This window comes from Manduca sexta, unplaced genomic scaffold (assembly GCF_014839805.1).
Source record: "Manduca sexta isolate Smith_Timp_Sample1 unplaced genomic scaffold, JHU_Msex_v1.0 HiC_scaffold_1041, whole genome shotgun sequence".
In the NCBI taxonomy this organism is placed as follows: domain Eukaryota; kingdom Metazoa; phylum Arthropoda; class Insecta; order Lepidoptera; family Sphingidae; genus Manduca; species Manduca sexta.
The window spans coordinates 37,385-55,855 of record NW_023591867.1 but is presented as its reverse complement, the minus strand read 5'-3'; the positions used below and the strand labels follow the sequence as shown (position 1 = coordinate 55,855).

The following is an 18,471-nucleotide window of genomic DNA, read 5'->3' as shown; positions in this document are numbered from 1 at the left end:
TTAAGGATTGTTGGCATATATTTTTCTTTTGATATAAGTGTTTTTAGGGACTATTTAAGATCAGATGATGACAATATATTTGTTAGCCGACTTATAAGAAAGTTAATGATGACTTTTACAGTTAATGATGGTATAGCCATATAAACGTCGCTGTGGTCTCAACTCTATAGCTTTGCTCTACAGTTAAAAATCATCAGGTGTTTTTAAACTTAATCACGTTGATAGATGTAAGAGGTTTGCGGTAATATTTTTATGTATTTTCCTGAATGTAGCATAATAATTGATCAATCAATATTCAGTAACTTTTACTGGCTTGGAGATTGGATTCTTCCGTGTATGAAAGGAAAATTAATTGCCATATTATTTTATAGGGTCTAACAATTAATATACTTATTACATTATATTATGTAGTTATGAGTTAATGTTGAAAAGTTTATAGGTGTACCTATCGTTATCTAGGGGTTCTAGAAATTGTACCTATGGTTCCTAAATACTATAACAAAGTTTGCGGTCAAGGATGTAAATTGTAGGTACTTAAATGTAAGAAACAATTGTGACACCAAATGATTTATTTTTTTAATAGGCCAAAATGATAGCATTGATATCTACAATAACGATGACTTATTGTAAGCTATCTTTATAAAGTATCTACAATATGTCATATAGTCACAAAATAATAATTATGTATTAACTAAATAAGGCAACGACTATTCCTTAGTACGTAAATGATTTTCTAATAATAAGTCATAAATCAAATTTTTAATTCAATCCAATATCTTACAATGAACACGTGAAAAGGTTTTTGGATACAGTGAGTACAACTTTTATATAAGGTTAATGCAATCAGACATTTACAATGATACCAATTTGATTTCAAAATTATACATACAATTAAATGGTGTAGCCGTGAAATATGCAATGATTTTTGCAATTTGGAAGAAGTTTATATGTGATGTTCAAACATTTTATCTTTTTTTTTTCATTGATTTACCAACATTTATATTTAATACCATATGCAGACTAGCGCTGCATTATTTAAAAATAGTTTACAGTTTAGGTATAGTGTGTTCATACTGTTCAATTTATTATCAGCACCTAACATCTTTTATTTCTGTGTTAAAGTTTAATAATTACTTACTTATTTACGTATTCAAAATAAAACCTAAAGTATCTATTTACATTTTATTACATATTCGTTTAATACTATTGTTGATGTACTTATAGTAGAAATTTAACTTAGATCGATACAAAGATATTATTAGCAATATTCCTCGTCGCCTTGGGCGCATACAATTTATTTCCATCACTGCAACCCATTTTATCTTTGATTCACTATAATAATAAGAAACAATACAGTTACACGAACAGATCACTCGCCTGCTCGGCGAAGTCCTTATCTCAAATGGTATAGTACTCAGGTGCAAAGTCGTTAGCCAAGTTGCTGAGGAAGTGGAAATCGGAGGAAGAGTTGGAGTTATCACCGGCGGGCGTGGCGTGCGTCGCCTCGTAAAACTGCTGGAACGAGCTGTATCCGTCGGCGCACTCACCCGCGTACGGCTCGCCCGACGTGTTCCCCTGAGCTCCGTTCGGCCCGTACCCTGGTGCCGTCGCCGTCGCCGCGTGCTGTGTCCCATAAGCACTCGCATCATAATAAGCGTTCTTCGTGTATTCATTGCTATGCGCATTCTTCTGCCCATCGTTCGCGTAATAGGCATGGGCGTGTTCATGCTGTCCACCTTCATGGTAATGATAGCCGTAGTGGCTGTTCGCGTACGCCATATGCTCGCCCGCGTATCCTTGCGATTGATCATACCCGGGGTTGCCATATGCCGCCTGTTCCTTGCCGTATGTAGGATAGCCGTAATTCTGATACATTTCGTGCGGGTAAGCCTGTCTTGAACCTATACCGTTAACCGGTCTAGCAGTTGGAGATCCCTCTTGTCTTGCATGTTGTTGGGTCCGGCTGTAACTGTGTTGATCAGCACTCTGTATTCCTGGGCCGTAACTTTCATAACTCCTGTTTCCTTGTGGATATTGGGCCAATTTACCTACAAATTGCTTCGAGTCCATCCGGAAATCGGGATGAGGCACAAACTGGCCGGGAGGCGCGTTACCCCGTATAACGTAGGGTGGCATGGCATTGGGCACGGCTTGAGGATGAGGGGGACCTGGCGGAACGTTAGGTGGTGACGGACGCGGATAATGTCCTAGTGGACTCGGGTGCATACTCGAAGGCGTCCCTGGCGTGGATGACGGTGTTAAACTGACGGAAGAAAATTTAGTGCCATCAGAAATACCTGCAACTGGTCCTAATCCATCTTTAGATGAAGAGGGAGAGACTTTAGACGTCGTCGCATCTAACGAGGGCGATCGCTTCCTTGATTCCTGTTTGATCCTTTTTGCGAAGTTTCTTGGTGCAGTTCCAACTGTAGCGACAGGAGGTTGATCATCGCGGGAATCTTCTTCCGCTAACTTGTCGAGAGACGAGGATGATGTAACACTGGATGCGCCATCACTCGCAAAACTATTATTGTTTGTAGCACTGGGAGTATTATTGTTTCTAGTACGCGAAGCGAGCTCTGGCAAGTCTTCTGCTGGTGAGCAAAGTGCTCCTGGTGGAAGTTCGCAACCTTGACAGCTCTTTTTCCCTGACAATGGGCCATCATCGTCAAGGAATTTATCAAGTCTGGTTTTGGAACTTTTCCCGCCCTCAGAAGTAGTTGAATCTTTATCGTCGCCATCTTCACTCTTGCTTAACGTTTGTCGTTTGTGCTTCATTCTTCTGTTTTGAAACCAAACCTTCACCTGTAAGCAATTTTTTGTATTATTTATTTAGTTAAAATGTGAAAGTTCTATTATGATGTCAATCCTTAGTCATGGATTTTAGGATTACCTACCTGTCTCTCAGTGAGGTCAAGCGAAGCGGCTATTTCAATTCGCCTCGGCCGACACAAGTACTTGTTGAAGTGAAATTCTTTTTCCAGCTCCAAAAGTTGAGTATTAGTGTAAGCTGTTCGCAACCGTCGGGGCAGTCCATTTTCTGTAACAAATAATAAATCTTAGAGTTTTGTATAAAATTATGAAACGTTATTAGTTTCCGTGTGCTTTAGTCCGCTCTAAAATATAAAACACCATATTTCAAATTAACGTTATAGAATGTTATTCCTGGAAGCTTTCAATAACGGGGTTGGAAGGCGGGCCGGCGGGTGCGCTTTCCTTTAATGTAATAACTTGATCGCATGTCAGAGCACCGCCCTTGACGCCATTGTGTCGAAACATTGGTCTTTTTATTTTACCACAAAATACGAATTGGAATTCGAAATTCAAATTACAAAAGGGCGGCGAATAATGGGGCGATCGCGTTCACGTGATGGCATAGTCCTGCGATATCACCGGCTGTAGTTGTTGTTGATATAGCAATAAAGATTATATTGCGTCGCATAGCGGAATGGCGCGCTCTGCAGTGACGTATGATTGACGTGCGCGTCACAACGCGCCGTTGCGATTGGACAAGGGCAGTTGTCAATCAAACAATGCGGTTCTTAGTTTGGGTGTTTTAATATTACTCTGTACGGTGCGGAGGTAGGGTTAGGGTCACTGACCCTTGTTTTATGTATTTAAATTAGAAGAGTTAAAAAAACCAGTTCATAAAAATCTTAGTCATTTAAATTATTAATACAAATAAAATTACCATTTTCTCGAGCACTCCCGTGTTTAGTTTGTGTATAACAAACACGAAATTCATTAATAATAATGTTACCTCTAAGGGTTTTCAACCTCTATACCTCTACTGGACATTGTTTTCTATCACAATGTTATAGTATGTATGTACATACAAAAGTACACCCATAGTTTCTATACCAAACTAATGTGCATACGGTAGACTCTTGAACAACAGTAAATTATGAGTTTATTGGAGCCGAAACTCGATAGCCCTTGGTCAGCCACTAGAATTATTATGACTTTGTGTAGTAGGTATAATAATCAACACAAGTGTTATTTGAACAACAAATATTTTTCGATAATTGATTTGTCGATAAAAAAATATCATGTTTTTGCTGGCCTTTGAATTTAAATTGAAAATGTTTGGAAGAGCGAGTGTAAGATTTATTTAACGGGTGATTATGTTATGTATTGTAATAAGTAGTGCTGTTGTTTTGCGTACTCGTATGTACAAAAAATATCTGTAGTGAAATAAAGTGTTTGGTACAATACACTGGTTTAATGTTTAAGGCTTTTTAGACTGTTTACACCTCAGGTTCATTCGTCGGAAAGCTAGCCAGTGTATTTTCAAGATTATGACTATGAATTAGAATATTAGAAGAAGTAACATTCTACATTTCCATAAAAAAATATAGGTTTCCTTATTACATACGGCACTTAAAAACAATATGTATTATAGCATACTGTCAAAAATATTTTGAAGTAAAGAAATATATTCACTATTCGTAATATTTTTAAGAATATCTGAATAAAACAGCTTTCGTGCGCGAGTACACACAGGATGAATGTTCGAAGGATGCAAGTTGGTAAGTTTTTGCTTGCCGTAATAGACGCGATTATGCGAGCTCGAGAGCCGTCGCGTATAATGTTCGCATTATCACGATGTACACGTTCCGTTTCACTGAACACCGCCAACTGAATTCTATATATTGCAAATCCCTTATTTAAGTTCGGGTGAATACAATAAGTATTATATCAGATGACGTGTAATAAATGACAAAATAATATATAATATTTGTAATTGGATGTTCAACGAACAATTACTTATACCTATTTCTAAAATAAAGTTATTAAAAGTAAATTCTATATGCAAGGTTTTGAAAGTTAAATGCATCGTGTGTCGCAATCTGTGAGATTACAATATGTTCAAACACAATAATATAAAGTACCAAACATGATTTCTTTTATAACCAATAATTTTTATCTGGTATTTCAAAGAACTTATAATTGACTGTAATCGTTTTCAAAGATAGTTCTTATAATTTACTGAATTTCGTAATGTAAAGCAAAAAAGCAGTTGAGTTTAACTACGAATCCGACTTAACGTGTCCACTGTCCACCATCAAGAGATACAACAATTTTTACTGATTAACATTTTACTTGGGATTCATTTAACATGTGTCATTTAATGTGAAGTCACATTATCAAATGATATGAAATATTAAAATAAAACTATTTTGCGGATTTTATCACGGTTTGTTATATTATAATCTTCTCTCGACGTTTCGAAAATTGCAGCCTTCGTGTTATATAAATAGTTTTATTTTAATGTCTAATATCGCGTAAACATAAGAAATCATCATAGAGCGATAAATGTCCGCAGGTTCGAATCCCAACGGCACACATCACTGATTTTTCAAAAAAAATGATGTGTGTATTCTTTGTGAATAATCGCATGCTTTAACGGTAAAGGAAAACATCGTGAGGAAACCTGCGTACCTGAGAAATTCTCTATTAGGAATTTTCGAGGGTGTGTGAAGTCTACCAACCCGCACGAGGCCAGCGTGGTGGACTAAGGGCTAATCCCTCTCAGTAGTAGAGGAGGCCCGTGCCCAACAGTGGGACAGTATATAATACAGGGCTGATATTATATTATTATATTACATAAAAGAAATCGTTATAATATGAAAAAATTTCACGTTGACGACTACCGTATTGTGTCTATATTTACTAAGTACTTACTAAAATATCGCTAGCCCATGCTTAACAAAACCACACATCTTGTTCTACATATAATAAATGATTGTAAAGTAGGTTGTTTAACCCTCCCACGTCCCGGTTGCGGACAGCCCGGGGACGGTTGGACCGAAGATTTACTGCGGATTAGGGGTCACTTACATCGCTCAAGTCAAGAGTCGCTATGTCCGTACTTAATTTGATATTATCACTTGCTGCGCTTTCATTGAATTTTGTTATAGGCTGAATGTTGTGAAAAATTATGTAAAAATTCGGGGTTCGTTTTATGATAGCGGTGCAGGATTGTACCTGTAGTATAAGAAAATGTATAAGTAACTAGTTATTTGCTCTATATGCGTTGATGATAATTTTATAGCGTAGTTTGGTATTGACAAAGTTTTTCAAGAATAATGGTTATCTACGGATTTGTTTCTTTTTACCTACGGATTTTGTGTAGAATTGAATGCTGTGTACAGTAGTAGATGGATTATGGACTCCAGATTTATATAATGTCTGTTATGAATGAAACTCTATGTAGAATTTAAGCTAAGTATACAATTTAATATCAATAGGTATGCAATGAACACATTTATAAGTAGCGTAGTATTGGTATAAGTATAGTAGTATCGTTACAAATAAACAAATGAATAATAACACAATACATTTGATATACCCATGATTTTTTGATTAAACATCGTTATATTAATAATATTTCTGTCAACACTAAATACAAATCCGCTATCTAAAAATCTCAGATGAGTACATAGAGAAATAGCACACGATGCCTGCACAAATATCTTCACCAACACGTAAACATTTCCTGGAGGATGTGTTAGAGTGCACCCTCCAAGTTTAAATAATTAATCAAGTGCCGGTAAAGGATTAATGCGGTGGCCAGTTGGCGGTTGGATGCCATTAGAGATCGTTCGATGCCCCCCGAGTCACCCGCTAAATGCCGCGGTCACATTATTTGTGTCGGCCCCGGGTAGCCATATGGTGAAGGATGTTTACAAATTTAATTGATTTTCTCAATTTGTTATGGATGGAAGAAAGTACATCTATTTAGGTCTAGATTTTAGAAAGAGTCGGTTAAAAGAGAATTTTTAGACAAGAATTGGTAAGTGAGATCATTTACAATAGTGTTATGATTTCTCAAGGACAATATATAAAATGTCTAATATTATTTAAAGTATTCTGTGTGGGACCAGATACTGAAACATGCTGAATTCTTCTGTTGTGATGGTATTGGAATTAATAAGCCAAATATCTTACAATTAGATTTGTCAGTATTGCCAGAAATATATCTGTAGTTGACTACAATGTAGTATGGTAGAGTAAAAAAATATATGAATATTTTATTAAATTTATATACGGCACTTTTTGATTTTTAATTAAAAACGAAAAAGTAATGATATTTTTGTAATTACGTCTATTTTCAGGTAATTTATATTATTATTAAAATAAGCAACGATTTTTTTACACAATAACATATTTAGATGTCAGTAAAGCCGCCCGTGTTGTGATAAAGCACCTAACATTTATTTTGAATGTTGCCGCTGCAACAGAAAGTTACGAAGGGGCTTATACGAAAAATATTACGTTATGAGGTGTAAAGGACATAAATGTAAAAATTCAATATTTCCAACGTAAAAATGTTTTTTTTGACTTGCTCGAGGCATTATTGTTTGGGGAATTTTATGGTATGTGAGATTAATTTGTTTGTATGTTGTTGAATGTGTTGATTTGGCTGTTTCTATCCCATATGATATGAAAGGCGTGATCGCTTAGCAGAGAATGAAACCTACTGTCAAGGTAAAAGTATCTTTTTTATCATTGGCAGCATCTTTGATCTTTAAAATTACAAATGTATTCATTGTTATCGTTATCATTATCAATGAATACCGAAAGCTTAGGACTTTCGGTATTCATTGATTTATTTGAATTTCGAAGGGATGATGAGTAAAAAAGCAACGGGACAGTCTATAATAAAAGAATGATATCGTCATTATTCAAGAATAAAAGTAATTTTACTGGTTATACCCATTATGTCATTTATTAAAACTAATTTTTAAACCTGAAATCTGTGTTCAATTTGGATAAAATATTCGTGAAAACTGTTTGGGTAGTGGAAAAGTTTTTGTATTGAATTCATATTTTATATTATGCTGTTTGTTTTCATAAACAAAATTTAAAAAATATATAACAAGAAGATAAATTATCAAATAGAAATAAAATTGTTGTTAAAATCAAACCAGCTAAGTTTAATTGTACTCATATTTTCTGAAGAAGCTAATTCAATTGAGTTCCAGTTGGAAACTGATAAACAATCCATCATAAGGATTTGTATTTTTCCGATTAGCTGTATCTTGCCCTGTTTGACATTCGCATCAATTATAAGCGTGGATTACACGAGACAGATCTAAGACGGTTCAATTTCGTTCCATCGGGGTACAGCGGGGGATGTATCAGGAAGTGAGTCGAGATTGCCTTATCAGCAGTTGATGAAGGCTCCCCTTTACGGTTTAAAATGTTTCGTTGCATTTTGTTAATGGTAAGTGAGGGATGTTTTAAGTCTTTCGTGCTCGTTTGTTTGGTGTTTGGGAAAAATGTACTTAATTTTTTTAACAGCATAGTCTTAATTTAATAAGCAAGTAGGTTATGTCGTGTATTGTATTTCCACGGTCCGTAAAAATCCACGTATGTATGTAGTGATGCTAGTCTTAAAGAACCGTAATTGGCGTTGTTTAGATTTGCTGACTTTCTCACCGTACAAATCGCAACGATAAGGTTTTACTTTACTTCGGTTTTCTGAGAAATAGTGGCATTACTCTAGTCCAACATTCATGTTGTAGACAAATGTCTCCGCGGTGGTTCTACGAGATTTATAATATTGTTTTTGTCGGTAAATTTAGCAGCTAATGTACAATTAGCTTATATTTAGAAAGCTTTTTCTGGTTTCCATTTTTAATTGCGTTTACCTCTTTTATAATTGCGTCTTATTTTAATTTCTATATTTTCTATACTTTATCTATGTTTTTAAATTATAACAAGTACTTTGAACATTCAGTCATGTTCAACCGTGAAAGTCTTGTAATTTTGACTGATGTTTGAAAACAAATGTAATCACGAACACAAATATATAGCACACTAATATTGCCAGATCCATTTAGACGACACGGAGTGTTATTAAAACTTGTTCCGTAGACGTCGAGTTCTGAGCAGTTTGACAGCTCGTCTGGGGGGACTTCGGTTCGATTCCAACGGCGAAAACGCTAATCCCTTTATTAAGAAGTTATTTGCGTAATCGTTGGGACAAAGTTTTGCACGGTTTTAAATTGGAAAACGTAGCAAAATGGCTAACTATTTATAAGTTTAATAAACGTAGTACTTTACTCTAAGTGTAGAGATTTTGTTTTGTTTATAGCTAAATACACAGGTATTAAATATATTTTGGTATCGGGATTTCGTAATATCAATTAAGCCAATATACTGTAGTAGAAACTAGAAATTTTCTTCCACGTGTAAGAACATTGATGAAGGCAGTTCATAACGATCTCCATCATAAAAAAATATATATACAGCATGGATTTTTAAGTTGGGGTAGCAAGAGCAGCTTAGGAGACTGTCCATCATTTTTGAAAGCATTAAGATCCGCATTCACTAATTTTGAAAAAAATGTACTGTCAGCAAAACAATGAGCAATTTATGCAAGAACATTTTTTATATCAATCGATCATATTGCTTATCCAAAGAATATGGGATCATCCGAGGTTTGAGTACGTTTAAGGTTCGAAATTGCAAAGACCTTTCTCCATATATTTTAAACGAAATGCGATTTTAATTTTAATTGTCTTTTAAGACTAAGACAGTTTTCTTGTAGCTACTGTGGTTAAGGTATTACTGCTCCGACTCAAAAATCCATCCTGCATTTTGATAGTGTGTTCCATGTGGTTTGATTTTCATGTTTTCACCGTAAACTCTTGCTCACCACCAGTGAATACATCATCACTTACTATCAGGCGAGATAGTGGTCTAACGCAAGCCTATATATTATATATAAAAAAGGAACTGCAATTCCACCACGAAATACATACTAACCTTCGTACGTAAACTTTACGTTTCGACCTTTCGTATCTTTATTAGCGACACAGCGCCGAATATGCAAAGCGGCTAAGACTGTCGGTATTTAATTGCCCTTGAAAGGGGCGACAAAAAATAAACTGCGGTGGGATATAAATAACGGTGCACTTTTCATAATCGCAATTGTCGCCGGGAGAATATTTAGTGCGCAGTAAAACGTCCCGATTGCTATCCCGAGGGTTCGGGGAAGGTTAATAGTTGAGGGTTGCACTCAAGATTTGGCCAATTGATTGTTTCTTTATGTTTATTTTTGGTATGTGGGTCGATTAGTTTGAATATTTGCTACACGTTTATAGGATAGGTGGTTGAATGACTTAGTTAAGTTCAGTGATCGCGGTTGGAAAATTATCGTTAAAATCAACCCTTCACCGTTAATAACAGAAATCCAGAGTTTGAGCTATTATTTTCAGTGTCAACTCTATGTTTTAGAAACAATGGCAAAACGCTGGTGATTTTGCAGTTTTATTCTGTTTTCAATTTATTAAAAGTACAAAATAAACATAAAATATAAAAGCATAGTCTTCTTATTTTTCGTTCTCTTTTTCTCCAACACAGGATCTATCTACGCAACAGTCGTTTAAGCTTATTTTATAATGGATTTAGCATAGTTTTTAGGATCCGCTCTGGCAAACATAACTGGAATAGTGACACGTACAAATATAAAATTATAATTTATAATTCAGTCGAAACACGCGTTAAGTTTCAATAATCTTTTCGCGTCCCTTTTCTTGAGCAGATTCACGAAGTTTCTACGACAGGTTGAAACAGTAATTTGTAGGAAATAAAAATCCACAAAGAAACAAGGCGAGCGTTGCGTCGACGAATAAATTTTATTTATCAAATAAAAAGGATGGTGCGGTCGTTTTTCACCGCAGTAGGGACATTATCGCTTCTTTTAATTATTATCCAGCCGATATTTTATGCTCCGTTCACTATGCCTCCTGCTAGTACCCTCTACTTGTGTTTTCTATGCGCGCAATTTATTTTTTGTTGTAAAAATGGCGTCGAATTGCGGGTAGATTTTATTTGTGATTGAATTATTGTGCTTGTTCAGTGGAATGAAGTTATTTTATTATTTATTGTTGAATAGTATGGTAACAGCACCTTTGAAGGCCCAACTAATTTTTAATATTTTATTGAATCGTTTCATGAAAAATATAAAGAAATTTAATTGATTAAATTGCGAAATATCATTACATGTATAAAAACGTACTATGTTTTTGCATAATACATAACACAGATAATACAAAAATACATGGATGGTGGGCCTTGTTAGGAACTGGGTTTTCTTCGGTTACTTTACCTTATAGATATTTTAATACATAAAAAAAAAATATTTTCTTATATTTAAATGTCTTAAAACATTTAATTTTACCGTTAGCGGTAAACGATTCCTTATCATAGATGTTACTTAACATTTAATTGATATCTTAAATAAACTAAGTACTAATTGCTTGATTTACTAGACAAAGTTTAAAAAAAAGTAATAATATTCTAATAAGTACACCAACAGCGAATTGTTTATCGATTAATTAATATCATTAGCAAGGCAAGCTCAATTTATTAAGGGCCATATTGTATGTTTATAATTACGATATTGTATAAGAAAACAAACAAACGTTTTAATTCTGCTGGCAGTTAGGGAGGCGCGCCCTAGCCTGGCCTCAAGGAAATGACGGAAAAAAGCGGCGGAAGCTGCAGCCCCCGCCCCGCGCCCAGACCGCCTGCTTGCGGCTTTTTAAATGGAAATTTATTGTTAAACACTTCGTCAAGGCGGTGAAGTAGCGTAGAATTTTCTACCTAGAGACCGCTATTGTCTTTCGTCTGCACAGCGTTTTGTTCTATTTTATCTGACCTTTTGTTCTTGAGGTAATTTAGTTTAATTATTTAATTATGTATACTGAGAATAAACGATCAAATACTCACTGGATTATTGGTAGACATAAACGAATAAATCACGAGTTTATTTAAACAGATGTTAAAATGGTGGGGTAAGTGAACTCGTTCAAAAGTCCGAACTCTTTGTAAGTTCATAAAATTCACTCGGAGCGAATCTGGCCGGTTTCCCTACAATTGAAAAGCGCGGGGGAGCTACCCAGATAGGGCACTTACTGTAAAAGTTAAAGCTAATTGCCCTTAAGACATATTTTTAATTTCATTGCCCATTCTTTCTTTCTTAGTGTTTGTCGGAGTTCACTAACTCCTGCTCCCGCTCTGATTGCAAGGGTAGCGAGTAATTGCCATTTTTACGAGATAAGGTCACAACTTTTGAATGTCAAACATATTTTATGTTACATTTGGGGTTGTTTTGTACTTATTTACTTTTGTAATGTAGTCTGATAAAATATTTTCTGAGAATATTATTCGATTTTTTTATAGAGCAACCGCTGCACGTGATGATAAGTTATTTTTGGCAACAGAATATTTTACGATAGAGTATATCTGTTAGCAACTCAATGGATTATAAGAGGATTGATACCATTTTCTATTGTGTTATTCTAGTGTTCGTTAATCCGTGTGTTTTTTGTAATAAAATCATATTTAATATTTCTTAAGATATCCATACGTAATGGCCAAAACTCCATGCGTTCTTTTAGTATTTTATTAAATTTAGGTTTTTGATAAAAAATAACCTTAAAATATCCTTTGAACAACTAGTACAAGCCGCCGCGCACTAGTACAATTCCCCGGAGATGCGTGGGAGCACGTGTCACAAAGAGCACAAAGCAGCGGCCAGTAGCCGGCTGTCTTCTTTGTGCCGCTCATACTCAATCTGTCATTTCATTTTCATAGATGAATCATTCGTCATTTGAATTCGTATGAATTGTGAGATTTTTTCCTTCAACCGCTGACCTGCCCACCGCGGGGGTCGCCCATGACTGATGATATTTTAATGGTTTATTTTTCTTTAATATTGTTATCAGTAGTTTTGTTGCGTAGTCCTGTGCAGGATGCTGATGTTTTTAAAGACGTAAAGACGCGTTCCATAAAATAATATCTTAGTTTTTTGTTAAAAACCAATGCGATATAAATATTAGTCTCGGATTGAATATACACGCTGCTATTTATTCTGTATCCATCAAAATTATTGTTGATACCGTCAGAAATACCATTATATTCAATACAGCAACTCATCATTAGAGTCGAAGTGTGTTACTGTGTAATAGAAATTCTATAGAACACATGACTCTTCCGTTTTGTTTAGTATAAACAATAAGAATGTGTTCATTTCGCCGAGCGTGGCACAGAAGTCAAGCTGTCAATAGATGTCGCTGACAGTTGTGATGAATGAGTGCGCGGGTCCGTTAGGTGAGCGCCGCGCCATCGAGCCGCGCCGCTCCGACCGGCGATTCTCGTCGGTCCGACGTCGGTCGGCCGGTCGGACGTCATTAGCTTCATTCACAACAGCAGATTAAAAGAAACAATGCGTTCAGAAGCGGCGGCGGAAGTTTGAATGTTTTTTTTTTTCGTTTTCTGGCTAGTTTTGATCCTATTAAATTGGTTAGATCGATGAGTTAGTTTTATAAAATTTGACGTTATCAAATTATACATGACATGTGTACCCTGCTTTAACTAAGTTAATTGGAGTAAATATTATGTATTAACAGATTTTTTGGTATTTGCCCATTAGCCAAAATCTAAAAATTAAATAATGAATTATTTGAATTTTGTATTTTGAATTGTTAAGTAATTATTGTAATGCAATTTCGAAACAGTAAATTCATTTCAAAATAAGAATTCTATACTTCGTAGTCTATTTTCATGCATAGTGATAAATATCGAAAAATAAGCAATATAGCACTTGGCTCACACTAGCGTTATAAAAAGCATGAAATGTAAAACTAATTTTATTCTAAACGTTTGACATTTGTTCGCACACGGACAGACAATATCCGATGTTTTGTTTTTAGACGAGAATTATTTTTGTAATGTCGAAGAGTCGATGACTGATGCCCCTGTGAGGACTTTCCGGACAAATAAAAACTTTGTATCTATTTATAATATGCTTGTATTATATCACACTACTGGTACAATAACTAGAATTGAGTACGCGCATTGTATATTAAGATTTATGACTATGAACAGCAATGCTAGGCAATGAATCTTTGCCCTATTAACATATACGCATTCTCGTCAATTTTGCCGTATTTTTCTAAGATTTCTTTATTACAATAGAAACATGTTTGGTAGAGATTAAGCTGGTTTTCTACCTCTTGAATAGGTCTTGGTCTACGTTTTATTACTATTTGAAACTTATATAATCTTTACGTGCAACCTTCCTCTAATTATTTGATGACTTGTGTTATGAATATTTTGCACTAGGTTTTGCTTGCGGTTTCGCGCGCGTTAAAAGACCTTTCCGTTATAAAAATCCATAAAACATTGTAGCGATGCACAGTGCCATTTGTCCGATATAAGCAACATTTATTTAAAAAATCTCATATCTAAAATACTGTATTTATAGAATCCGGGATAAAAAAGCCTATATGTTAATTCAGGACACGGTCTGTACATGTGCCAATTTTAATTTTAATCCGTTCAGTTGTTTCTCCTTTTAGTTCTAATAAATATAAAAATACTTTCAGAAACTTCCGTATTATATTACTTAGATTAGGTCATGTAAAGACATTGATATACAATATTTTTACATATTATCATACAAAAATACATAACCGTATCTAACACATTTTTTTAAACTGACTTCAAGTAACTAGGTATTAAGTTTATATTTAATGGTATATCGCTGGCTCACTATTACAAGGTTCTATATTATAATTCTTGCACGAACAGAATTATATATATTAAACGATTATATGTCTTTTTGTTAAAAAACCGAATAACTCCGAAAGATAAATAAAGAAGGAACCATGAATTATGGTATATTCAAATTTTTATTAACATGGAAATTTTATCTTTCTTTCTAAGACACGTAAAAATTAACATAGGACCTTGTAATAGTGAGTGAGCGATATGTATTATGTAGGAACTACTTGTTGTATGACGTTCCCACAATACGATAATTAATATCTTAGATAATTAATGCGTATTAACATGAACAGATAGATCAAACTATCCATAATTAGAGAGGTTTAAGTTTTGCAGTTGATTGATAGTTCGTGCTCGAACGATTTGTTATTTTAAAATGGTTGTTAACGATATTTCGCTGAAATGTTAAAAAGTAAATGACAGTAATTAGTTAGTTAAATAATATAACTATCGGTCTAATAACAGCATTTTCTTTTGTAAATTTATTGTGCAACGATTTGATGTTGTAAGTTTATATTTTCAATTGGCGTGACTTTGAATATACTCATTATATTCAGTATACTTAGGTCAATATTATGATCATTTTATTTATTCTATATTTTGGAATCGTAAACCTCACATTAATTGTTCACAACGTAAAAGTTGAAAAAAGCGATAGGCTTGGTAAACACTTCGTCATAGCTCATAATACCTATGACGCAAACTAGCCCGGCGAATTGTGCGGGCAGTCATTCCACCTTTGCCTGTCCCTTCGAGAATAGAAGCGTTAGTTTTACATTGTATAAAAATATATTATTCAGATACTTAATAATTTTCTGTGCAGTGTGATATGTTAATACAATATTTGTTATCCCGATTTGGTATTTCTTTGAAATTAATGAAGAATTATATTTCAGTATAATCCACATGAATATCAATGAGCGTATCAGTGATGACAGACTGACAATTTCAATCGAATTCCTAACGATATTCCACATTAGTATTTTTTGTAGTTTATACCCAAACACATGTGTATGGACAATCAATGCTATCAACATAGGGTTGACAAGTTTTATTTGTTTAGTCAGGGTGTTGGAAGCTAGCGACATGTCCGCCAACACAGTCTGCCATGTCGGACGTTTTGTTGAAAGAAGCGGGCGGCAGGCGGCACGACTCCTACGGACTCCATGACACGTCTTGTACCAACATAATGTGTATTCCATTTTAAAATAATCTTTAACCGTTTATGAAACGTTTAAGGAGGTTGGTTGTCTTCAATTAGAATAATTATAATTATATTTGAATAATAAACAAGGGTTTTGTCTCTTGAATGTTGTCTAATTAATTCATAATTAAATGAACAAGTATCATGTTAGTAACATATTTTATTAAAAGACTAACGGGAAGCGATTACACAAAGGCCGCACAAAATCACGCATCATTCGATTGCACAATAAAATTTATCAAACCTTTTCAACACGAATTGTGTAATAGCATTACACAGATATTACAACTATTCAGCTAGTGAGAGGCCTTGTCCCGAATGTGTTAGAAAAGAAACTTTTTATTGCAGCAAATAATAGGATTCATATTCGCAGTTGGATCGTTTTCGGAAACTTCGCGTCGTGTCGCGCACTGTACACAAAACTTCGCGAACATTTTGTTACGACTAGAAAACTTGCGACCTCCCCGAATATTCCGCTTGTCTTTTTTACGTTTGTTTTGTAGATAAAATATTTTACTCTATATTCTATTATAATTTTAATTAAGTAGAAGACACGATGAAGCAAAAATGTGGCTTGATAATGTTATCGATACGATTGTCAGTCAGCTTTAGAACAAAAGGTCGATTATATCCAGATAACTCCAAGCTATCTTTGTACAAAATCTTGCCAGTTTATAATGGTGAAAGTTAGCAAACTATTAAGTAAGGTCACAACATTTAAGTGGCCATCAAAACGCGCTTAGTTTGCAATAAGTTATATCGCAAACTTGTTAAGGATGAGGCTTCATTAAGGGGACAATGCATGGCGTGACGCGCGTCCGAACTCAGCCCGTTACATGCAACTGTCGTCTCCAACTCTGAACATTGAGTGGACTCGGCGAACTCAACTTTCCTCTTGAATATTCCGCACGCGGAGCACCCACTTGTTTATGGGCGATGCTGCGGCAATATCGCCCCCAGTGCGGTCTCGCAACTTTCGTGCAAATGTACAGTTAAGTGTCACCAGATAAGATTTAGATGCTGAGGGAACTACTGTTTTATATGTCTGTCATAGAAAAAGTTTTATGAATGTAAATAAACTAAAACACAAGTTAGGTGACTAGTCCCCATGTTGAGGCCCTGAGGCTCACTCTATCTCTTCGTATGCATTCTTTCTCTGCGTTGTTATTTAGTATCGTGGCTAAAGACTAGGCTTTGATGGATAGACGGACTTTTAAGAAAAATTATTAATTCAGTATTTTGGAGATTTATCGCTATTTTTTTTAATTAGTTCAAAATTTCTTAAAGGATTCCTCAGATACGGAGTTTTATATTTTTATATGCTGTTATTCTTTTAAAATCCCACGAATGAAAGACTAACGTCATCTCTACGAGGTCAATTTTTCTTATGCAAATTTTATAAATATATATCTAATTGCTAAGCATTGTCTAGTATTGATACAATTGCAGTGAAAACGTAGTATTACTAATTATAGGTAATTAAAATTCATTCCATTTTCCACACTTCTTGAAGAAAAATATATTAGATTTGTAGAAACGATGTAGAACTGGCAGCCTTGCATATTGCATTTTTATTGTTCTATAAGGCGTATATTTTTTATTTTCTGTTATAAAATGAATTATTGCATGCGATACTAATCATTAGGTAGGGTTGACAAAAAATATAACAGAAAAAATTAAATATAACGTAGAGACTTAAAATAAAATATTAAATTTCCGCCGAGATGAGTGAAATTGATTATGAAATGATTCATCGCTCTGAGGGATTATTAAACGCGTTATTCTCACACTTAACTAAGATTACGATGTGAGTGTAATGTTTGTAACGGCAATATTTGCCGGGCAAACAGCACCCGGGAGCGAGGGTGAATTCGGAAACGGGGTTGCCACGGACAAAATGATAAATCCATGTATTTGACCTTCTAATACGAAGCATATATATTTTTTTTACTGGAAATTTGTGTGTTGTAACTGGCTGATGTCTGTTCATTATAGATATTAAAGAAAAACCAATATTGGGGGGGGGGGGGGGTTGTTATTAGACCAACATAAATCAAAACAGGTTTTTTCAAAAACATTCTATTTGTAACATGCAAAAGGTACACAGATATCGTACAAGTAAAATATTATGTATGCTTATTTTTTTTTGTTTAAAATGCGACTTGTACTGTTTATAATTAAAGACGATGCCTTAATAGTATGTACGAAATACTGAATAACACTCGTAACACACGAACTACAGTGAAAGCAAAGCAATGTCGGACACAAATCGTATATATTAGAAATTTTATTCTCACGACGTGATGTTTCTCAGAGTGTTTTCCATCGCAATTCAAGCACGGTATGTAAATTGCGTTTGAGGATTACTATAATGTGTTCTCTCATGGGTAAGGTTACAGCGGGCGGTACACACGGAGTTTACATACAATATTTCCTTAATGAAAACTAAATAAGGTTTTGTAAAATGTCTTAAAAAGAATATAAAGGACGTTATGATGTATTTTTTTTTGCTTTAATACCTTCTTCTTCTTTTATGTTATGGCTGCCACCGTTTATTTATCGGCGATTTTGCCAATATCGAGTAATAATAGCAAATACAAACTAAAAGAAAAATATTAGGTAATCAAAAAAACGAAATTTTTCGACAATGCTCGTTGTAGTAAACATAGTTATCAAAGAGC

At 34.6% G+C, this 18,471-nt stretch overlaps 1 protein-coding gene across 1 annotated transcript in view; it reads right to left on the bottom strand.

Annotated features, from left to right (window-relative positions):
• Window positions 1-654: 654 nt before the first annotated feature.
• Window positions 655-18,471, bottom strand: part of LOC115445594 (homeotic protein proboscipedia) — a 42,393-nt gene continuing 24,576 nt past the window's right edge. Inside the window, exons 2-3 of the mRNA XM_037444988.1 lie at window positions 2,898-3,040; window positions 655-2,805 (exon numbers count right to left, since the gene is read on the bottom strand). Coding sequence (XP_037300885.1) covers window positions 1,399-2,805; window positions 2,898-3,040 — 1,550 coding nt within the window. The 3' untranslated portion in view covers window positions 655-1,398. The remainder of the gene's footprint in view (window positions 2,806-2,897; window positions 3,041-18,471) is intronic.